General features: G+C 36.9%; 1 protein-coding gene across 7 annotated transcripts in view; it reads left to right on the forward strand.

Moving 5' to 3' along the window:
* The window catches only part of Lclat1 (lysocardiolipin acyltransferase 1), a 208,624-nt gene that overhangs the window by 106,730 nt on the left and 77,396 nt on the right, over positions 1 to 24,498 (forward strand). For all 7 annotated transcript variants that reach the window (XM_029554995.1, XM_008850947.3, XM_008850938.3 and 4 more), the window contains 2 exons: positions 10,837 to 10,983; positions 16,565 to 16,681. In XM_029554995.1, coding sequence (XP_029410855.1) covers positions 10,837 to 10,983; positions 16,565 to 16,681 — 264 coding nt within the window. The remainder of the gene's footprint in view (positions 1 to 10,836; positions 10,984 to 16,564; positions 16,682 to 24,498) is intronic.

The following is a 24,498-nucleotide window of genomic DNA, read 5'->3' on the forward strand; positions in this document are numbered from 1 at the left end:
AAATGTTGAGTATCTAGACTCCAGATCAAGTTATGAAGAATTTAGGTTCAGACCTAAACTGTTTAGTTTGCTACAGTAAGCAAAATTAGATCTTATAATTAAAAGTCCCATAGATTTCAGCTGTCTCTTATGGTGATACACACATAGATTTTATTTATAATTAACCTTATGACCACTTAATAGTAATTATTGAAGCATAAATTTTTTTTAACTTTTTAAAAAATTTTATTTTTATTTTATGTGTATGCATGTATTGTCTGCATGTAGGTAGGTGCACCTGTGTCATGCAGTGCCACGGAGGTCAGAAGAGGCTGTCAGATCCCCTGGGGCTGGAGTTATGGACAGTTGTTAGCTGCCATTTGGGTGCTGGGATTCGAACCCAGGTCTTCTGCAAGAACAACCAGTGTTCTTAACCACTGAGCCATCTCTCCAGCCCCTGAAGTATTCAATTTTTTTTTTAAGTATTCAATTTTTAAATGTCATGAAAAGAACATTTCCTGGTGATTTTGTGCCAGGAAATGTGTGTCATTTGTGCCCACCCAGTTTATGGTTTCTGAGTTTTTCTGATTATTAATTAATCACACTTGAATAGCAAATAGCCCACAGCTTTTGGAAAGCACAGAAAAACTAAATACTAGGTAGCAGTTTAAAAGCTGGCCAAGTCCTAAATTAAACTAAAAAGTTTTCTAACATGATCTCACAATTTCAAAATAAATTTTTATATGATTTTGCGATTCTAAACTCTATTATAGTGGTGAAAACTAAGAAGGTCACAAATTATGATATATCCAGGTTGGTTAGAACAAGAGTAGAGAGAAGTCAGCAGGGAGAGCTTGGCTTCTAGTGAGTACTTGGTTTTTAATCCACTTATTCACATTTTTATGAATACATATTTATTTTTGTTGTATATTTTATTGAATTTTTGTGTATTTCATACACCACATCTTAATCATTGTTATACCCCCTTTCCCATTGGCACCCTCCTATAGCCCCCCACTGGATTTCATGCATTCTGTCATTTATGTTAAGACCCAGACAGGTTAGTGTGCCCAGATGTCCTTCAGTGCAAGTTCATCCACTGGGGTCTAGTCAGCCTATATAGAGTCACTCGCTCCCTTAAAGAAGATCAGCTCTTCCTCACCTAGCAGCAATCAGCTGCCTAATAGTTCTTTGGCTAAGATTGGGGTCTACTTCCCATTTCCCCAATCCTATGCTGGGTTTTTGTCTGTTTGAGTTTACATGGGTCTTGTGCATGCTGTCACCATTACTGTAAGTTCATAATGAGCAAGGGCCCAGGAGCCTGTTAAGACTCTCATTTCCATTATGGTCAGCCTGTTAAGACTCTTATTTCCATATGGTCATGTACCTCCACCCCTGACTCTTACAATCTTTCCAGCCCCTCTTCTGCGATTGTTCCTGAGCCCTGTGTAGGTAAAGTTTAATATAGGAGTCCTGTCCAAGGACCCACACTTACAGATTCCTATTCTGTACTCTTTGGCCATTTGTGGCCCTTTGTGTTTATTATTTTCTGTTGCATGAGGGAGCTTCATTGAGAGTTAAGAAATGAGATCCATTAGTATTAAGGTGGTAGAGGTTCAATCATAGATGGGGATACTTTATGTCTGTGTGTGACCAGTTATGGAACTCTGCAATAGTCTCCATCTGTTGAAAAGGAGCTTCTTTTATGAGTGGAGACTGGCATCCTTAGCTGTAAATATAAGGATCCATATTTAGCACATAGTAAGAAATTACATTTATCTAAGGATATGACAGTCTTGGGGTTTTTTCTAAGATACCCCCCCAAGACAAAAGTGCCACTACTGTCCCAATATACTTTGCTGTGCCGGTCATTGTGGTTCTTATGCCTTGAAGCGGGGTTGGACCATCATCTGATGTGCTCCCCTTAAGCAGCTTGCATAGTGTTCTCTAAAATAATGAGTGCTAACCTTCAGGGTGGTGGCTTCCAGGTCAGTTCTAGCTCTATTGCTCTAAGTTCTGTGTTCAGCAATAGGGCCTTACCTTCAAGTTCTGGAAGGCAGTCAAAGACCGTGCCAATAACCTGTGCACTTTTAGGAATCTCTTGGACTACCCCGACCAACAACTCGAAGGGAGGTTTCTCCTGTCTGGCAGTTTCTTGTTATACAGCCTTCAGCTATACTTGTGTCTCATGTAGAAATAGTACATGAGTAATTTTTCAGTAGGCTTTTGAATTAATATGTTTCCCTCTGGTTTTTTACACAAGCTAGGCATTGCAGCTGTTTGTGACTCTAACCTTCATCTCCTTAGGAAGGGGATGCTTCTCTTCTTTCCTGCTCCTGCTTGAAGAACATATTCACTAAAATTAAAACAGTCATGAGTGTCTGACTCCATTTAGTTTGGTGTGCCCACATGTTTTTAATTTAATAAAATTTTATGTTGTTTCTTGCTCTAAACTCAGAAGAATAAGGCTAATACATTTTAAGTTGGAGAAGACGGTAACAAGGCTCAGAATCAGTAACCCTCCACTCCTGCCAGTTTCTTGGAAATTGAGATGAACAGGGAAACATGACAACAGACACCAAAGAAATTCAGACTATTATAAGGGAATAATTGAGTTTCTATGGTTTGAGGGTGTATGTGAGGAGGTAGCTTTGGGAAGAAATGTTCAGTTCAGTTAAATTATGTGCCAGGGTACTATTATCAGGATTATACGTTCTGGAATTGCATAGAGCTAAGCATGTTTTTAGGATGGCACTGAGATCTCTTTAACTGACCTGAAGCTTTTGCTTTGTATGTGTTGGCTAACTTCTGAATAGAGGACAAGTCTGGAGCTATGGGAAGTTTGACAGTTTCCTGTCAGAAGAAATGACTCTGGTCTCTAGGTTGTCTACTCATACATTCACTAAACTTAGTCCAATCCATTTCTTAAACTGGATATCCTGTTGATGTGAGCTACAGCTGATACCTCAGGCAGATGTGCATGGCTATGGGGAGGCATACAGACATGAATAACATATTTTGCTTCCTTAGGTCTGCTGAAAATCAAAGAATTCCTCTCCCTAAATTAATATTTACATTTTAAAATTATCTATGTGGTACGCTTTTGAAATGGTCATTTAAGGAACAGCAGTAAAGAATTATTTGGGGTGAGCCCTAAGGTTTTCTGTCTGTTTTGTGTTTATTCTTGAAGCACAACACATTATAATGATTAGTTTGGAGCAAACTTTGAAATGGCACTGCAATAATAGTAAAAAGTTGTGAGAGATTGACTCAGCGTACCTGATAATCATTGGCTAACCTTAATTTTAGTAGATACATTGACCAGTGTTTTTAACTGTCCTTCTCTTGTGGCTAAGTATTTGTAAATTGTGATAACTTTTTCTTTAAAAAGAAGGGATCATACATTGCATTACCAAATGCCAGAATGAATTCTCTGTTTCTTGCATTTGTCATTTTTAAAAGTTAGGTGTTTCCCTTCATCTTCATTTCTTTTTTAATTTGTTTATTTTATGAGTGTTATGCCTGCATGTATGTAAGTGTACCCATGTCATTCAGTGCCAGCAGAGACCTGAGAGGGTGTTGGATCCTCTGATACTGCAGTTATGAATGTTTGCTAGCTTCCATGTGGGTGTTGGGATTCCAACCCAGGTCTTTTGAACAGCTAGCTCTCTTAACCATTGAGCCATCTCTCCAGCCCCTTGTCTTCATTTCGTATCATAATAAATCTTACAACAAATATTTTCCTTATGCTTGAAGTCACATATTTCTGAGTAATACACCATTGTGTGATGAATACCAGGCAGTGGCACCTTATGTAGCCAAGAATTAAAGGAGTTTTTCCATAGTGAAAATAATGTCAAAAGTGTATCTTTAAAATGTTGTTACAGGGGCTGGAAAGATGACTCAGTGGTTAAGAGTAGGCACTGGGCTTGTGGAGGACCTGAGTTCAGCTCCCAACACCTATGTCAGGTGGCTCACAACCTTCTGGAATTCCAGTTCCAGGGGAATTTAATGCCCTATTCTGGCCTCTGTGGGCATTGCACATGGGCACATAATCTCACACAGACACACATAATTAAATGTAAAATCTTTTTAAAATGTTACTGACAATCTTCAACTATTATAATCAAGAATTGTAGCCCAACAAGTGAATTCCAAGGGAAAATATTTTGGTTTTGATATTAGATGGAAAATGACTATTATTTATATATTTTTTCATCAAACAGACTTTTGCACTAACAGATATTCTGGAATAATTTTATATTCATTGAAATTTGCAAAAATAGTAGAGAGTGTCCCTCCTCTTCACTCAATTTTTCATAGTGTAAATGTCTTTATAGCAGTAGGATATTTTCAGACAGTTTGGATTGGTGCTGTATTGTTAACTAATCTTTCTATCAATGTCTTTTTCTGTCCTAGGATACCACTGAGGACATCACGTTGCTTTTAGTCATTATCTCTCTATTCTTCCTCCCCTTTGCGTCAGTGTGCTGTTGCTTTACATGGTGTTCTTGAAGAGTACTAGACATTTTGTAGAATGTTCCTCAGTTTAGTTTGTGTGGTGTTTTGCATTAAGCAGGTCGTGAGTTTGGGGAGTAAATAGCACAGAGGCAAGAGCCCTTCTCATATCAGAGGTTCATGTATGAAGGGGTCTGTCATTAGTGATGCTCATCTTAATCACCTGAGTGCTGTCTGTCAGGCTGCTCTACTGCCAAGTTACTGCTTTCCCCTGTGCTACTGTTTCTGCCAGTAACAAAACATATTTCTTCATTGTATTCGTTGGGCTATAGTCTAGTACTATCATTACTATTTTGGACACTGGAAATTCTGGAAGGCTGACTTTTGTGGGGGGTTTTGTTTTGCTTTGTTTCGTGTGTTTTTTTGTTTTTTTTTTTTTTTTTTTTTTTTTTAGAACTCCCTATGTAGACCAGGCTGGCCTTGAACTCACAGGGATCCGCCTGCCTCTGCCTCCCGAGTGCTGTGATTAAAGGCATGCGCCACCACGCCGGACTTTTGTGTATTTTTATTTACCCTCATTTTGTTCCTTTCACTCACTTCTGATACTTCAGGATTCCCCAGGTCTGTTTTATGTTTCTCCCTGCCTCAGCCTTAGAACTAGCATTTCTTCCAGGAGCCTTAGTTTCTCTGATTGATGAAAGGAGTTAGAAACTAAGATCTGTGCTTTAATTGGGCTCTTTGTTAGTTTTTTTCTTTTCCTGTACTTATGCCCTAAATAAAGCACTTAAGTTACAAATTTCTTATAGTTATGAAGACCAGAAGTCAATTTTGGGTCCTGTTGGGCTGAAATTTAATGGGCAAGACTAGTTTCTTTTTGTAGGCTCTCTGTAAGAGCTGTTTTCTTACCTTTCCTAGCTTCTAATGGATAGTCACATTCCTTGGCTTGTGGATTCTTCCTCCATCCTCAAAGGCATCAGTGACTGGTTGAGTCTTTACATAGTTTCATGCTGATATTTAGTCCGCCCCCCCAACTCTTCTACTTTTTAGGGCTATTATGATTACTTTTGGATCACTAGAATATCTAAGTTAATTTTCCAATCTTAAGCTTTGCAGTGATACCTCCTCACTTGGCCTTTTTCAATAACATAACATAATTAGCAATTCAAGAAATAGCACATAGACATGTTCAGGAGGGGTTCATAATGACTCTCCTGACTACACTCTAGTTCCTATAGGATCTGGGTCTGGAGAGCTAGTGATATACTTATCCTAGGAATCAGTTTTGATAGTTTTGATAGTGTTGTAGATCCTTCAGATGGTAAAGAATCTAGAAAATTGATCAAGGGCAGGTCTCAAAGTATGAGAAAAAGTTTTGATCCTCTGTTGCCATGAACTCCCAAATTACATCACAAATGAGAGGCTTCATCTTGTCAGCAAAAGTTGTCAATGAATATGAATCCTCACTGTCAAACAAAGAAGAGTCTGTCAATAGATACAATAATATCAGCCTTTGCCTTTGTATAGTGGAATTTGCGATGTGTTCTTTTCCTTAGTTTTTTGGTTTTACAAGTTTGAAGTTCTTTTTTTGAATGAAGTTTGTTTTAAAAGACTATTTACTTCCCTGCATGCACTTTACATTTTGATTTCTAGCTTGTGTTTTGTGCAAAAGCATTTATTAAACCTAATGCAGGCCTACTACAATGTTTTTGGAGGATTCTTGAAGGAAAAAGGGCATAAAATTGCCTGCTTTCACTCAGTGTTTTGAAAAGCCAGACTTTGTAGAAGTTAATCCTTCTACAAGGAGGTTGTAGAGGGCATTAATTTGTCATATGAATCCCAGGAAGATGGAGCTTCCCTGACTTTGTCTCTGTAGCACTGAACATCTTGACTGAGGTCTAAGTTCTGAGAATTGTAACTACTTGTTAATGTCTGAATTTATTTGTATAGCTAGTCTTATATAAGCACCACTTAATAAAATATTTGTTTTTCATGATCTTTGTGATGCCATGTTTCATACTGTTTGCATCTGTTCATATTATTCATTCTCATTTGGTAAGAGAGAGATCTTTGGGTAGCATTTCCTTGGCTGCATCCAGGGCTTCTATTCAGGATTGAAAACAATGTTGCAAGGAGCAGTTTCTAGCAACTTTCATTTCTGGTGTTCTAGTCATAGGGCCATAGCAGATACCATAGGAATTAATGGATGTGCAGGCAGCAATGACAAATTCTACACTGTCATTAAGGCTCAATTTTGAGAGTACCAGATGAGTAGTGTAGATGTTTTTATGATTCCCTTAACTATATGCCATCTGTCCTAAAATGTAAAAGAAAAAAATAATGGTGCATAAGCTTACTTTCTATTGAGAAAGAACATTTCATGTTAAAGATACATTCAAATGAATAGGTTTTTTTTTTTCTAGCCAGTTCTACAGCTTAATAAGATGGAAGGTAAGTTAAAAGAAAAACAACTAAGTTCTAAAATGATGGACTAGGGCAGGACACTGGAGGTGGTCAGGGGTAACTCACATCTGCTTTGAGAAGGTAATGCCAATGCATTATAAAGGACTTTATAAAGAAGATGGTGGTAGTGGGGCTAGCCAGTACCCTCAGATGCTATCTCTATAAATCTATCCAAGGCCTGGCCCTTGTCGGAGAAATTTAGGTTAAATATAATGCCTTGCAATGGGAAAATATGAAAAAGGTAAGTTATATAGGCTAATTTTAATTTATAAGCTGCACTGTCATTAATTAGCTCATAAAAATTTGAAGTAAATCTCACTAAAATTTCAGGAAGTTTAAGGAAATCTGAGTATTGCTTTAAACATGGGTAAAATCTGCAGTAGTGACAGTAAAATGGGAGGAAAAAAGCAGCCCTCTAAAATGTTCTTATGATTTGTATGAAAAGAAAGATTTAAGTTAAAAAAAAAAAAGATTTGAAAACATTGGTACTGTGTAAAGTGGAACTTAAGAAGGCATAGAGTCTACAGGAAGAATCAGAGCATTTTCAGAGGCAAGTAGAGGCTGTGTGGTTCCGCCATTTTACCCCCTCCTATGGAATGTCTGGAAAATACACAGAATATGAGAAAACTAACAATAAAGCCCCATGGATCTTGCTGCCATTCTCTTTCCCCAAGGGGACTGTAGTCTCACTTGAATTGGAGAAATACAGTCCTTCTATCAGTATTTTTTATATTTGTGTGTGTGTGCATGCATGTATTGCACTGTGTGTGTATGTGTGTATGTGTGTGTGTGTGTGTGTGTGTGTGTGTGTGTGTGTGTGTGCGCGCGTGCACGCATGTGTTGTGGGGGGAGTCAGAGGACAACTTGAAGCACTAGGTTATCTCCTACTATGTGGGTTCCAGGGATGGAACTCAGGTCATCAGCCTTGGTAGCAAGAACCTTTATCCCCTAAACCTTCTTATGTGCCCTAGAACATTCTTTTCAAATATGAAGACAGTATAAATAAACATTTGAAGGGAATGTACAGCCTTAAGGAGTCTAATATTTTGAAAGAAATGAAAGTCTAATCTGAATAATAATTTTTTGAGGATTTAAGTTTTACATAATTAATATCCATAGAGAAAGTCAAATGCATATTATAGGGAAGCTGTTTAGAACATAGTTCACAATGATTTAAAACATTAGCATTGATACTATAGTTTCAAGTCAATAAAGTATGGTCCAGCACTCTGGACAACTGAAGCAAGAGGATTGCTATGAGTTCAAGGCCAGCTTGGCCCACGTAGTTAGTTTGAGACCAGTTTCAGCTACATAGTGAGACCCTATCTCAAAAGAAAAAGAAGAAAAGAAAAAACAAATAAAAAATAGTTTTGGGGCCAGACTACATGTCTGAAACCTAATTTTTCCACTTACTAGTTGTTTGAGTTTCAAAATTCCTTATCTATACAATAGAGCTAATAATTTTACCTATTTATAATTATCTTGAAAATTAAGTTAACTAAATGCTTAGAGTAGTACCAAGCACATTGTAAGCATTAAGCAAATATTATTTTTATAGTAATTATACTATTTACTCATAAAATGCCTGGTGTGAAAAAGAACCAGTTATAAACCTTGAAAATAAAAATTATTATTGTTGAAATAAACTCAGTTATTGGAATATACAAAGAGAAAATCATGAAAGCTTCAGGGGATGGGACTAGGCTACTTGCACAGATGAGGTCAATTTCAAACTTCTTCTTAGCCATATTAAAGGATAGAAGATTATGGAAAGTCGTTTTGAAATTCTGAAGCAAAAATTATTTGGAACCTCAATTTCTATTTTTAGCCAAAACATTCTTCAAAGTTAAGAACCAAAAATACATTTCAAGAATGCGAGGACAAAACATTTTTCAAAAGAAAGGACTAACAGGAGGACATGGACAAAGAAGTCAGCAAACATAGGGTCAAGTCTAAATATTAAAAACATTTTCTTGCCGGGACTGGCGAGCTGGCTCAGGGGTTAGGAGCACTGACTGTTCTTGCAGAGGAACCAATTTTGGTTCTCAGTAGCCATATGGCTGCTAATAACCATCCCAAACTCCAGTTCCAGGGGATCCAATGCCCTCTTCTGGCCTCCTCAGGCATAAAAATAATTAAATTTTTTTTTTAATTAAAAAGTAAAATACAATTCTGTCAAGTTAAAGGAATGACTTGGAATGGTCATAACATCTGGGAGCTATTGGATAATTTCTACAAATCTTATAAGAATGACAATGATTGAGCATAAATTTTGGTATTGTTATTTTACTTTATAAGAATTAAATATTAAATTTAAACTAAAGTCTTCCTGTTTAAACAATATTATAATTAAGAGGATGCTCTTATTTTGGTTGGGGAAGATTGATAACTCATGTTGATAGAATTATATATTTAAGCATGCTTACCAAAGATGGAAGGGTGAAAAACCAAAGGAACCAAATGGGGTATACTGTTTCCAAGACAGTCAAATGTAGGTCAGTATACTTCCTGTAAAGAGGGGAAGTCAGTGTTTCATAGTGAGCATACTGTCTCTCTGGCATCGATTGCTCCCTGACATTGTTACATGAAAGAATTCTTTACAGCATACGTAAACAGATGAGTGTAGCTGAGTTCTAAGAAAACCTTGTTTATAAACAGTGAAGTTTAACTTCATACAATTTTACCATGTTTCAAAAAACAATTCTACTCTTCATGTTTGGGCTATACAAACCAGTGAACTGAGTTTAGTTCATAGTTAATTTGCTGATTTCTCCATTAGAGAACAAAGAGGCACAGAAAACTTAATTTCAACTAAACACAGAAAGGGAGAAAAATGGGGAAGGACAAGAAACCAACAAGTATTAACACAGGAAACATGAAAAATGTCAAGAAAAGTTACCCCAAATAAATATGATTTTAGTAAAGTTTCCTAGTAAAGAAAAGAAGTTCTCAGATTGAGCTTAACCTAAATTATAACAGGATAGTAGATAAGTAAACCATGCATTATAGAACAGTGCTACTTGTTTGAAAGACATTACTACTCATCTCTACCTACTGAAATAATGAGAGTATTGTAGTTATTACATGGCAGTAAAAGAGGTAGACTCTCATGAGCATCCTGAAGATGGATCCATAGCCTGGCATGCCCTATGTGTCTTGACTCAACTACAAGAGTTTTTGGCTCTGATTCCCACATACTGTCTTTATTGCTTAATGGTCTCTACTCTCTTGTTCATTTAACTTTATACTACAAACATTTTGCTTTCCCCATGGCCCTACACAAAACTTCTGAGACAGAATAGACATTCGATTGGCCTAGAGAATTACCATTTTGGGCCTCCACTTTTCAGGCTTTGAGAACTTTTGCACAGACTGTGCTTTGGCTCTGTGATTCAGACATCTTCTCCAGTAGCCTTAGAGACTGTGGCTAGAGAAAGATAGGCAGACATCTGAAATACAGACAGGCTCATCAAGGCTACCTCTTTAGGAACAAAGAGCATACTCTCTGAGGAATATGCATATTCTAGAATATTCCTTTAAAGTAAATCTAAACTGTCTACCCTTGAAAACAGCAGTTGCATTTAGTTTGAGAGTACAGAAAAGGAAGTACTGGAGAATAGCTACATGACCTGAGAACAGTTCTTTGCTTATTACTTGGTAAGTAATAGTGCCTTGATATGTTATTTGTGAGCTTTGGCTGAAAAGACATTTTTAAGAATTTTGTAAGCCCCAGGAGTATCAAACTCCTTTAAAAATGTTTTCTGGTGTATATGTTATTTCTTTAACCCAACATTAGTGCTAAATTTATGGTGTGTTATAGAATGCTTATTATGATAGCAAATAATTTATGGTAAAAATTGAAAACCTGAAAATTATGTTTAATAATATGTGGCTATTGCTGTTGAAGTTATATGCAAATATTTGCTAAATTCATTCTAGGTTGGGCCATGCAAGCTGCTGCCTTTATCTTTATTCATAGGAAGTGGAAGGATGATAAGAGCCATTTTGAAGACATGATTGACTATTTTTGTGACATCCATGAACCACTTCAACTCCTCATATTTCCAGAAGGGACTGATCTCACAGGTAAGATAGTCTAGGTTTGGATCACAGAATTTTTAAAACTTAGAAATCACCTAGTCCTGGATGAAGTATCTGAATATTAGCAAAATTAATGGATGAGGGCTAGAAAGATGGCTCAGGCATTAAGAGCACTGGCTGTTCTTGCAAAAATCCCAGGTTTGAATCCCAGCACCTACATGGGAGCGAGAGCTAACAACTTCTGTTACTCCAGTTCCAGGGTATCCAAAGCCCTCTTCTGTCCTCTGCGGCACTGCACAACATGGGTGCACTTACATAATACAAGCATAACACTCATACACATAAAAATAATTAATTAAAAAATTAATGGATGAATCCTGAAGTCACTCTAATCAATGGCATCTCAAGCCAGACCTGGTGGTTGGCCTTTAATCGAAAGTTTTCAGGAGAATGAAGGAGCAGGCAGATCACAAGTTCAGGACCAGCCTGGGTTGCAGAATGAGTTTAAGGCCAACCTGGGCAACTTAATGAGAGCTTGTCTCATAATAAAGACTGAAAAAAAAGTTGGGTCTATAGCTCAGTGGTAGAGTACTTATGAAGCCCTGGTTCAATTCTTAGTACCAAGAGGGGAGAAAAAAGCTGAGGGAAAAGGAAATATTTTAATACAGTATTTTTTATTAAGTCCTTTGAGAATTTCATACTTGTGAGAATCGCATACAATGTGTTAGGATTACAGCCACCCCCACCACTTCTCCCACTAACTCCTCCCAGTTTCATCCCCTACCAAAAACTACATCTGATGACTCAAGCTTGTAATTCCAGTACTTTGGAGACAGAGGCAGAAGAATTGTCACAAATTCACTGTCAGTTTGGGCTAAATAGTAAGCTCTAGAGTAGCCAAGGTTTTGCCTCAAAAACTACCACCAAAAAAAGCAAACAAACAAAAAAAAAAAACAGCTAGTACATCAGACCTAGAACTACTGGTTTCCATCCCATTGAATTTATTAGAGGCAACCACAAGAGGTCATTATTATTCATGTTTGCTGTCCTAGAGCTTTATATTTTAAGCCTTAAAATATATCCCTTAAATGTCAGTTTTTTTATTTTTATATAAGATGAATTTCAAATTTCAAAATCATGTTTTAAGTACAGTTGGTCCTCTCCTACCTGTCTATGTGTTCTTTAGTTCTCTTCCAAAGTATTTATCCTGTAACTATTCCTTTATTCCTCGATTTCTTCCATATAAGAAAAGAATTCAAGAGTAACTAGTTTCAAATCTTATTTAATTAGGCTAATATGTGACCTTCCTCCTGATAGCCAAAGCATATCCTAAATATAGGCAGAAAAGGTGTTGTTCCTTAAGAAAAATGAGCCATCATTGAGTTGCAGAAAGGACATGAGAGGGCATGATTAGGATCTTTCAACCTCACCAGATATCAAAAAAGACTAATAAAACACTATACAGTCTGTCATACTTAACTAAATTAGTGATTTTGCATTTATTTAAACCACAGTTGATTTTTACAGATCAGACTGGGGATGGATAAATGTTGAACTTTTCTGGTTAAATGCTGGACAAGAAACAGTTTTCTAGAAAGCATTCAAAAGAACAAATTTAATGAGTTGATACCTTCAAGAATGATACAGCAGAATTTGCAGAGGGTGGTGTGCTATATTAGGGAACACATATCAAAGCAGGATACAATGGAAGTTAAAAAAAATCATAATATATATAGCAAGGAGGAACATGAGCTTGTCTTCCAAATCTTTTAATGCTGAATTAAGAATGGCAACTCTTAACTTTGCACTGTGAGTATAGGAGTTTGTGGGACTCATTACCTCATTACTCCAGAAGAGGTCAAAATGAAAAATGTATGTTGCACAAATGTTGAAGTGAGTGTTGACTGTGGTGGTTTGAATAAGGGCCTCACATATGCTAGGCAAGCACTCTGCTTCTGAACTGTGTCCCTAGCACTACATGAAAATTTTATATCTTAAAATGGTACTTAGATTTTTAAGGCTACTTTGCAAAAGCCAAAATATCTGTCATATAAAAAAAATTGGTCCTAAAACTTTAAATTGTTTTTATTTTTGTTTTATGTGTATGACTGTTTTGCAAACATGTGTGTAAGTTTACCTGTGTATGTAGTGCCTGCAGAGGCCAGAAGAGGGCACTGGATTCCTTGGAGCTGGAATTACAGATGGTTAACTTCCATGTGGATATTGGGAATCAAACCTGGGTCCTCTTCAAGAGCAACCAGTGCTCTCCTCTACTGAGCCATCTCTCCAGCCCTAAGTTGTTTTTAAAAACAAACTTCTTCAGGTAATTTTCTTGGATTAAGAAAACAATGAGATTTTTCTTTGTTTTTTTCTTTTTTAGAAAACAGGCTAACAAAATTATTCCAAATTAGAAAAAGTATCTAAAAAGTATATGGATTTTTTTAAACACAAAGAACATTTTATATTCTACTTTAAGCTCTGAATCCAGTTTGCTTGCAGATTTTCAAATTATTGCATTTAACTGTGATTTTACATACATTCTGTCTTTATATACTGTAGTTGGTTATAACTTCTTGTTAATGGGAGTACTATATCTTAAGAAATTTCAAGACAGAAACATACACAAAAGTTACTATAATTCTTTAGCCCATAAATGAATTCTGAATTTTGGGCCATTTTGGGTCATCACTTGGTCACAGTTTTCATACATGCACTCATTCATTGAAATATGTATAAATGTATATGTGTTTGTGTGTGTGTGCTTGTGTGTATGCACACAGAGTCCTATAAAACCTTAAAACTTGAAATTGAGATCATATTTTTCTTTGTCCATTTCATTTTTCACTTAATATTATAAACTTTTGCATCATTTGTCCTTTGAAAAGATTGAGTAGTTTTATATTAGTGTCTAGGATTCTCTGAAGTAGCTCCAGTAAGATATGCTTAGAGAGAGATAGTAAGGTTAACTTTAAGGAAGCGGCTCTTGCAGTTGTGGAAACTTGGCAAGTTCAGGGTCAGCCAGGGTGGTAGAACTTGAGGAAGAGCAACAGCAGAGTTTGAAGGTGGTCTCGATGCAGAAGTCCCTCTTCTTTCTGCGGCAGATAAGGGCACTGCTGTTTATAAGGCTTTCAACTGATTTAAAGGAGGCTAATCATATTATAGACAAACATTTATTCAGTCTATTGATTGAAGTATTAATTTTATGTAAAAAAAATCTTCACCAAATCCTCTAGAATAAATGTTTGACCAAATACTAATATGGTGGTAGCTTAGTTTCATATCTGTTGCTGTGATAAAATACCCTGACAAGAAGCAATTAAGTGGAGAATGGAGTTTATTTCAGATTACAATTCTAGTCCACCATCCATCATTGTGGGGAAGTCAAGGCAGGAGCTTAAAATAGCTAGTCACATCACATCCACAGCCAGCACAGAGAGCAAACAAATGCATCCTTGTTTGCTTGCTTGGTCTGAGTTAGCATTCTCTCTTATATTGTTCAGAACACCCTATCTAGGGAATGGTGCCACCCACAATGGGCTGTATCTTCTTATATCAATTAGCAGTCAAGACAGTCCCCTCCAGACATGCCCACAGGTCAACCTGATCTACATGATTCCTCATGAAGTCTCTTCGAATGTGGTTATAGGTTATGTGAAGTTCACAGTTAAAACTAACTCAGCACATGAGGCCTTGTCAGATTAACACAAGATTAGTCATCAAAATTGTTAGACCAAAATTTTTAGTTCAATTTCCCTGATTCGGAAAGGAAAGGTATTTTCAGGATTTAACAGTGGTATTACATACATTCTAACACTCTTGTACTTAAAGTTTCTGTATTTAATAAATTTCCCAGTGTCTAGAATTTATATACAAAATGAATCCCCTTCTATGAAGCTTAAATCATATGAGAGAACTAATCATTTAGTAGGGATATATACAGTTGTCATAAGTGTGCTAAAAAGTAAAGCAGGATGAAGAGACAGAGTAACAGAAGGGAGCACAGTGGTCAGGACAAGCCTCTCTCCAAGTTTCTGTTTAAGTAGGGATCAAATGCACAAAGGAGAAGACTGTGTTTGCAGCAAGAGACCTCCTAGATAATTGAACAACAGCTGTATGGGCCTGAGGTTGGAACATGCCAGGCTGGCTTGAGAAGATCAGAGTGGCTGACAGTCCTGTGGGTGTGGGTGGAAGGAGTGCTGGAGTGGGAAAGTCATGGGGAGTGAGATGGCAGGAGGCTGTGGTTGGAAAATGGAATGCTAGTGCAGTTACTAATAATAATGGTCTAGGAAGAGTACATGAAGTGAAGGGGAAGGAAAATCTCCAGACAAATCTGATTATTTTCACCTTCCCACATTGTGACTGTACATTTTAGAACTGTGAATACTTTATTCAGATCTGCAAAAGAATTCAGTTGCATCTTCAGAATCCCCAGAGTCACTGACAAACTGGAAGAACAAACTAATGAGCAGTTAGCTACTATTCATTTCTCTGGTGTCTCTGGGGCTGCTGATACCATTTGAGGCCTGTGTGCTGCCTGTAACAGAAACATGTTTTATAGCCCCCTGCCCAGGATATTCTTGAGTAGAGAGTAGCTCATTGCTTTCCATGCCAGGCCTTTCCTTTTAACTGCTGGGGAAGCTGTGGGCATTTGATTCAGTTGCCTCTATTAGAAAATGATGTAATACCTTCTGTAAGAATGTCTGTTGAATATTTGAGTGTTGTGGAATACATCTGTGGTTTTTGGAGAATTAGTGGACTCGCCAATCTTAAATTTACTCCTAGAAAAGTTGTCTTCATATAGATATTTTTCTTGTGCTAGTCTAAATTTCCAAATACAGCTGAGAGTTGCAGGTTCTAACATCTGCTCTCATCAGAAGGTATTTCATGATCTCTTCTAGCAGTTGGACACTTTATTTTCCAAATGAATTTGCTGAATAATGGGTTTGGTTCTTCTTGGAATTTGTGAAGTTACCTCATGGAATGGAAAAAGAAGTCATTGCCAACAATTGGAATATCTACTTGTCTTTGTAACTATTTTCAGCCAAACCATGTTCAGATGTTTGTACATGATGTGCTAATCATGTGCTCATTCTGTTGTGCAGTGGTTTTGGTTAGTAATATTAGCTATTCTGTACTTGAGCAAGTCAGATATTTCACTTTGCTTTGAAAGCCTAAATTATTAGGTTAAAAAAATGTTGAACTGACATATTAGATTGCTGGTTATTTCTTCTGGATGTCTACATTCTTTTGTTAGTTTTTAGTCTTATTAACATTTTATATTATTTCAATTTTTACTATATAATGATTATTTTTAATGAAAAATTTATCTTAGTATTTTATTTATATCTTGGTTTTCATTGTATATTGACTGGTAAAATCTTCTAAGAATTTTAAAGGTTTGGATATAAATTTAAGGAATTTATGAAGTCTATTGTGACCATGTTATGTTTTTTTTAATTCCAGTAGATTGGGGTCTTTTTAAGGGCTTATCTAGAATGTTTGCATCATCTCAGTAACTGTCAGTAAATATAGTACATGTAAGTGCTATTTTTATCCAAGAAATTCCTCATGTCTTTCCTTACCTCGCTATGCTATCTTCCTTTAATTTTTTTACTGTTTTGTTTAGAAAATAATAAGGCTCGAAGTAATGATTTTGCTGAGAAGAATGGACTTCAAAAATATGAGTATGTCTTACATCCAAGGACTACTGGCTTTACTTTTGTGGTGGACCGTCTAAGAGAAGGTAAGCACTCATCTCAAAATGTACATTTTAAAATAAAAGTGACATGTACACTGATTTCTAGTGAGCCATAGTAATATAATGCTGACCTATGACAAATAATCATCTTCACATTGAAATTGTTGTATGTCATAAAATTGACCTTACCTAACATAAATGTTCAAGACCATTAGGTAAGAGAAGGTTAGGGCTGGAGAGATGGCTCAGGAGTTAACAGAACTGGCTGCCCTCCAGAAGACCTGGTTTCGGGTCCCAGCGCCCACATGGCAGCTAACAACTGTCCATACCTCTAGTTCCAGGGGATCCAATGCCCTCTTCTTTGTAAAAGTTTATCTAAAATGTTTATATTGTCTCAATAACTGTCAGTAATCACAGAGTAAATAAGTGCTTTTTATCTAAGCCCTCTTCTGGTCTCTGAAGGCATTGCATGACACAGGTACAGTTAATTAAATGCATGCAAAACACTCATATACATTTAAAGAAAGAAAAAAATAGACAAATGTACACTTCTTTCCCTAAATGGCATCACTGTTGTTCTTTTAGAGTCTATTGTGCTTTAAGATACAAAGTATGACCTACTAAGATGAAGCTTCTTTACATCTAAGCACCTTGATTTTAAAGCAGTGTGTGGAACCAATCCAAAAATCACATTTTAAACCAAAACCAGAAAGTGTCATCACTGTCAGTTTAGTGTGATTTTGAAATTCTGTAGTTTATGACTAATATGATGTGAACTTGTGGGCTTCATTTTTGCATTGCCAGTGAATACTAAGTGCCTATTTGTCTGCTCGTAGAAGCTCATGAAAGGTACAGTTCTTCATGTCTGTGGAACTTGGTGGAAAGGCAATAAAGTGGTGTGCTCATTCTCCTGTTTCTCTCTCTCCCTCCCGCTCTCTCCCTCTGCCCACCCTGTCTCCGTCTCTGTCTCCATCTCTTTCTAGTCTCTTCCTCTGTCTATCTCTTTCTTTCTCTGTGCTACTTTGCCATGTAACTTTGGTGTACTCCATTCAATCAACAATATGGTTTTTATTTGATGTTTTTTTTCTTTAAAGATATTTCTGACATCATGAAATACATTCATTATTAAGGGATGGCCTTATTATTAGAGGAAGGACATCTTTTACTAATAAAGATCATCCTATATGTAAACAAGGTAATTAGGAGATTATAGTGGAAAAGGGTACATATCTAAAATTCTCTATTCTGCAATCTAGAAAATACTAGAAACTGATTCTTGACTTTGCTGTACACTGAGTATATTGCTTAGTCATCACTCAAAATGCTAGTCAACAACCACAAGTAATAATATTTTTCCAGCTAGAACTGGTACCTGATTCGCTCCCCTCTATATAGCAGTAAAAAGAAAAGAGGTGTACATTGAGCATGGTGGTGCATGCCTTTAATCTCAACACTTGGGAGGTAGAGGCAGGCAAATTTCTGTGAGACCGAGGCCAGCCTGGTCTGCATAGCAAGTTTCAGGCTAGTGGGGGCTACAAGGAGACCCTGTCTCAAAAAACCAAGGTGGGGGAAACAGACAGGTGATCTCCTTTGCCTTAGTTTGAAAACCAGATAATTAGATGGTTCTGTTTACTTCATTTAGAAATGTGGACTGGGACCTGTACACTATACTAGGAAATGAGAAATATGCTGATGATTATCAAAACGGTAATACCTGCTAGCATTAACTTGGTGTTTACAAAGTGTCAGGTATTGCACTAAATATTTTTAATGCCTAAGTTCACTTAATCCCTCACAACTCCCTGCAGTAGTTATCATGTATAGTATAAAATAAGAGCAGACATTGAGGTGAAGAAATGCATTTACCATTATTGGAACCATTCTTTCATTTGTAGTATGATTTTAGCTAAAGTTTCAACCACAAAACACTTGTAACAAGAGTGAGGTGGATAATTTTTTAAGGATTTAAAAGAAAGAAAGGAAAAAAGAGGCCAGATAGTAGAAGGCTAATGGTCCCAGGTAGGTGGTTATGATGCTGTCTGAGGTGACAGGAGGAGCAGGCACAGGCTAGGGAGGCATCAGCTGGAGTGTTGAGGATAGACTTGGTTTCTTGGGAGGGAATGGGAGGTTCAGGTGAACAGGCACTAAATTTGCATCAAGAGGATCTTAGAGTCTCTCTGGTCCAGAGTATTTCTTTAGAAAAGAAATCTAAGACTCAGAAGGGGCCCAGCATCGCTCTAGGCCTCTGTGGTGGTTTGAATGAAAAACGGCCCCTGTACCTGGAGGAAATATGTCACTGGGACAAGCTCTGAGAGTTAGTCTCACCCCACTTCTAGTTCACTCTCTTTGCTTCTTCCGTGTATAGGAAGACATGATGAGCCAGTTTTCTACTCTGGCCACCTGCTGCCATGCCTCCCCCACCATTATAGACTCTCCCTCTGGAACTATAAGCCCAAATAAATTCTTTCTTCTATAAGTTGCTTTTGGTCATGGTATTTTATCGCAGCAACAGAAAAGGAAGTAATTCAGCCTCTGAGATCAATAAATTGTGAAAAGGAAGCTTTCTGTTAAACCAGATGACCATTATAATGTAGTAAATCACCCTGAAGTTCACACATTGAACTAAACTCAGCGTTGCTGCCATCTGTTAAGTACTTAGCACAGGTGGGCATATATGAAGTTCAGAATATCATAAAGTTAAGGAAAAAGCCTTAGCAAGCATGATGGAGTAAGGAGAGACAAAGCAAGGAAAGGACTTTGAGTGTTTCTCTTTAGAGTCTATTTTGCCCAGACTAAGAACACTTGGAAAACTGTCAAGTTACACCTTAAGAACGTAACACTAGTTATGTAATGTTGCACAAATTTGCTGTTTCTTTAACTGGAGAAAGTTTGCCCTGAGTACCTTAATTTTTACCATTTGTGTATTTGATTTACATTCCTGCTAGATTATATCTTTCTTGAGAATGGGGGGCGGTTACCCTGAAAATAAAGAGACTCAATATTAGTTGCATTGAATTTTTTTTTCAACTGCTTGGAGCATTGAATATTTTTAAAAATTTCCCAGAAAAGTAATACTAAGTCCCATCCTAGCACACTCCTCTCAGAGCATTATATATTATCCTGATAGATATTTGTTATGAGTGATTTCACATGTATTCCTTATCATAGAACCTTTCAGTATATGATCATGTCTTACTGTTTTTTAAAATACTAGAATAATCCAAACTCAAAAGTTGCCAACTTAAGAGGAAAGAACCTTTATATGAGGTGATGTTTTTTTCTATTTTTAAAAATTACCAGTTATAATAAAATATATGATGTAGTCTTAAACTTTAAATCATTGCATCAAAACATTTCTATTTATTATAAGCTCCAGTGATTTGTAATTAAAATTTATTTATTTTTCTTTTATGTATATAAGAGTTTTGCCTGCATATATGTAAGTGTGCCACATGCATGCAGTGCCCACTAAGGGCAGAAGAGGGTATTGGATCCCCTGGAACTGGAGTTATAGACAGTTGTTAGCCACCATGTAGGTTTGGGACTCAAACCTGGGTCTTCTGGAAGTGCTGCCAGTGCTCTTAAATACTGAGCCGTCTCTTCAGCCTCTGGATTCATAATTTTAACAGCAGTTGCTTAATTCTTACTTGATTTCGACTAAATAATGATTTAACCCAATATTATCTAATTTTGTTATGGATGACTGAAATGTAGCATGTATAATTACTTTCACCTTTGGGCAGCACTAGTGTACATATCTGAAACAACTTGAAATTAGGCTAGCTTAGTTAGGGGAAAGAGATAAAACATTTTTCAAGGTGTGGCCCTATTTGAAATATGAGTTTGAGAAGTTTGTAGTCTTCTTGGATAGATAAGAATGATACACATTTGAAAAATCTTTAAAATGATATAAAATAATATGTATGCAAAGTGCCATGTTTTACCGTATATAAAATTCAGATATTGTGCTAAATAATTGTAAGCATGTTCAGTAAAGAAAGTCTATTGTACTGGCATATTCAAGTGCAGCTTCTGAAAGAGGCTGAGTTTCCCTTGGACCCTGGAGACCCTGTGATCTGGACAGATAGAAAAAGCAAGGATGGCTGAAAAAGGGTATTAGCAGTCACCCCCAAAACACTGGCCTGTTGGAGCAGAAGAACTTGGGCTGTAGAGACCTGCAGTGTTTAAAAAGGTTGTTCAGAACTGTCAGTGTTTAAAAACTTAATGCCTCAAGGGGGTATAAAGATAAGATTAAGATTGATTGAGATGTTCTGTATGAAATACACAAAAATTCAATAAAAAATATTAAGTACTAAAATAAATATTAAAAGTACAAAAAACCCTTAATATCTCAAATAGTGATAACTTTAGCTTGCATATGTCTATTAAGTCACTCAAGCAAATTGACTCATTTATTAACACTACATTTTCATGTAGATATATTTAATTTTAAGTTTGAAATAAGTAAATATTTTTAGAGTTAAACAAGTCCATATTTCTATTCATACTTAGCTCATATGCATAAATTCTAAACATGAAGAAATGCAGGATATAGTCTTTCCATTAATATGGGGGACACCAAGTTAACCACTAAAGAAAAGGTAAATTCCCACCATGTGATTTGGATCAGCACATTTGAATAAAATTCTTCAGTCTGCTCTGATAAAGAGAATTGCTGACTTAACACCTGAATTTATACATATATGGGATCTGGTGGACCTGTGTCTGGTCTCTCCTGTTGGTGTACTGTAGTTTTCATTTATACTGTAGGCAAAAGCAATACAGTAGTAATAGATGGCCCAGGCTTCGGCAGCATTTTGGCCCACGATAACTTCTTGAACTTTTTACTTGTTTCCCACCTACCTGCTGACAGTTTGATCTATTTGTTGCTTTCGTGCTTTGTAGATAGAGGATGTAAAGATGGCTAGCATATACCACCCTGTATGGCACACGTTCCATTTATTTTAGTCACCAAGCCTCTCGTTTCAGCCACCTTCCTAAAAGGCAGCTTGTGAATGAGGGCAAGGAAGAAAGGCAGACATACACAATTGAAATATTGGGGGGCATTATATACCATGCACCCTGACCTTTGCATGATGCCTTTTATTTTTATTGCTGAGAGCCATTTATAAAATATGCCAAGACCTTTCCTTTATTGAAAAATGTGATTGTACAATAGACCTTTGACATTTGCTAGAACATTTTCTGAGACCTTTTCCATTTCTCCAAATTTGCAAATATCTTTCTAAATTAGCAGTTGACTTTTTTTTTGAGGTCATGTTATAAGGAGCAAATCTTGTCTGCTGATTGAGACAAAGTCTAACAAAGCCTAGTGTGAGATTTCCTCCTAGTGGAGGAAATACACAGGTCACCTAAGCAACTTGGTGATTTACACATTGTGAAGTAGAAATGATTCACATTTGTCTCAGCCTAATTATGCATAACTACATGTCAGAGACCTTTGGGGTCTCTTCATGTTGAATCTTTAAATGCCATTCTTTAATCTGTAAATGGCACTTTAGTTTTCTTTATTCACTGTAACTCCCACTCGTAGCCAAAAAATAAAAATAGAAAAGAAAAAGAAAAATCTGAGTTGCTCATCTTGAGCAGATCTTATCACTATGTTTAATGAAACAGCTTATGACAGCCTTAATGAAAAATGATAGAAATCCTATATACACGTAAAGCAGCCATCTAATATTTATCATGTGCCCAGAGTGTGTCAAACGTTGAGTTAGATGTGTGTTTCTTTACCTTGTCCATATGGTAGAATCACCCATGGAGCTTTTTAAAAGACTCAGATACTTAGCTTCAAACTCAGACTTGCTGATGCAGCCTGGTAGTAGGATCCTGGGATCCATAGACACCAAACCACTCTCATATATGACACTTAATTCTGCCAACTAAGCTATGCTATAATTGTAGATACTAGCTTCCTTCTGCAACTTGTGTAGGATCATGGGACTAAGTAGGGGACCATAATTGGAAGTCAGGTTTGTTTCATGCTAAAACTCCTGAATTTTTTTCAGTATAATAAATTTAAAGTTTATCTGTTGCAAATGTTTGAAAAGTTATTGCATGTAGGAGCCTACCCCCATCCCTGCCTAAGAGTTCACTGAGCTCTGTGGCTGTATTGTGAATTTTGCTTAGTAGAAAAATAATATATAAAGGGTTTCTCTTATAGTAATTCATTTTATTATTCTCATTCCTTTATTTGCCAGTTCCTTCTTTATTTCTCCAAGAGTTAGAGAACAGTTGGACCATTCTTATCTTTAAATATAACATTTTTATTATAAAAAGAACATTTACATTTGGGGGAGCAGAGCAGCCATGGCCAAGGCTTCCGGGTCCATGATGCCGCAGCTATGTAGTGGCACCAGTGGTGGAGCCTTAGGTTCAGGTAGCTTACAAGATTAAAATTAATTTAGTTGCTGATGGTTCTTAATAAATAGTTTTTATTCCAGGTGGGCCATTTTGAAGGTTAATAGTTTTATCTTTGAGAATAAAGGAAATCCCTTGGGAAGGTCTGTATTTTATATAACAAACATGTGAATTCCTATATGGAATAAAAGGCCTGTACAACAGAGACATTATGGAATCATTTACACCCAGTCAGCTTGAAGAGTTTCAAATGGACCCTACCACTGGGAAATCAAGATGGCAGCCCACTATGGGAAACTGAGGAAGACGGATTAACATAAGACACAAGAATGTTTGCTAATTCACAACCAAGACAGGGTTCTTTTAGCATGGATTCCCTGGAATGAACAATTCTTACCCAAAACAAATGGATAGTGCATTTGACTTTCTAAAGAATTGTTACATATCATGTATATTTTTGACATTGGAGAATAAAGATGGCACATTAATACAGATGGTAGTTTGTATTTCTGGAATTACAATTTTATCTGACTGACCTTATGGGCTGTTAACTTCAATAAAAATCTAATACTTTAAAAAAAAAAAGTTGGGTGGTATGCTGCATGCCTTTAATTCCAGCACCAAGAGGCAGAGGCCAGTGGGCCTCTGTGAGATCAAAGCCAGCTTGGTGTACATAATGAGTTCCAGGCTATCTGGGGCTAGGGAGATGCTGTCTCAAAAAAGAACAACAGAACAAACGTCAATAAAAGAACATTTATCCCAACAAGTAGGAAATTATTTACAAAGAAGTCACCCATAATCATAACCAATTACTTCTCAAGGATCATGCCCCATCCTTTGACAGCCTTTCTGTTCGCTCCAGCATGTATACATAGATCCAGCAAAATTAGAATCCAATCATATGTGTGCTTTTATGAAAATTTGTTTTTTTCATTACAGCTTTAACATATTCAGTAACAATTTCCAGAGCAAGGATACATCTCTTTTAAAAGAGGCTGCAAATTTTAAGGTTCACAGTTGAATTAATATTGGATGGTTATACAATATTGAACTCATAGACACTGAAAGACATAAAATCGAATGAGTTTTTACCCCTTAAAGAAGACCCCATTTCATTTTAAAATATGCTGCTGCACTACTATCCTCAGGCCTCTTGGGGTAAGTCTATAGCGCAGCTCTCTGCGCCGGGACTCCCTAAGCCTCATTCACCCTTCCATCCCCCCCCCGCCCCTCTATACTCCTAGTTTGGGCCCTGTGCCATTCCTAGTTTTGGGGCCCCAGACACCTGGGGAATCAATACTACTTCCTGATCCTTTTCATCCAGACCAACCCAGTGCCTTCTCTGGGCCCCAGGAGCACTGCTTCTGGGCCTGGCCCCGCCCTCACCTGCCTCTGCTTCCCTGGGCTGCACTACTGCCCAACCTCTTTCCTGGAAGCCGGGGCTGACCTTTCCTCTTCCTGATCCTTTGCATCCAGACCAA

This window comes from Nannospalax galili, unplaced genomic scaffold (genome assembly GCF_000622305.1).
Source record: "Nannospalax galili isolate Female #2095 unplaced genomic scaffold, S.galili_v1.0 scaffold1331, whole genome shotgun sequence".
NCBI lineage: Eukaryota > Metazoa > Chordata > Mammalia > Rodentia > Spalacidae > Nannospalax > Nannospalax galili.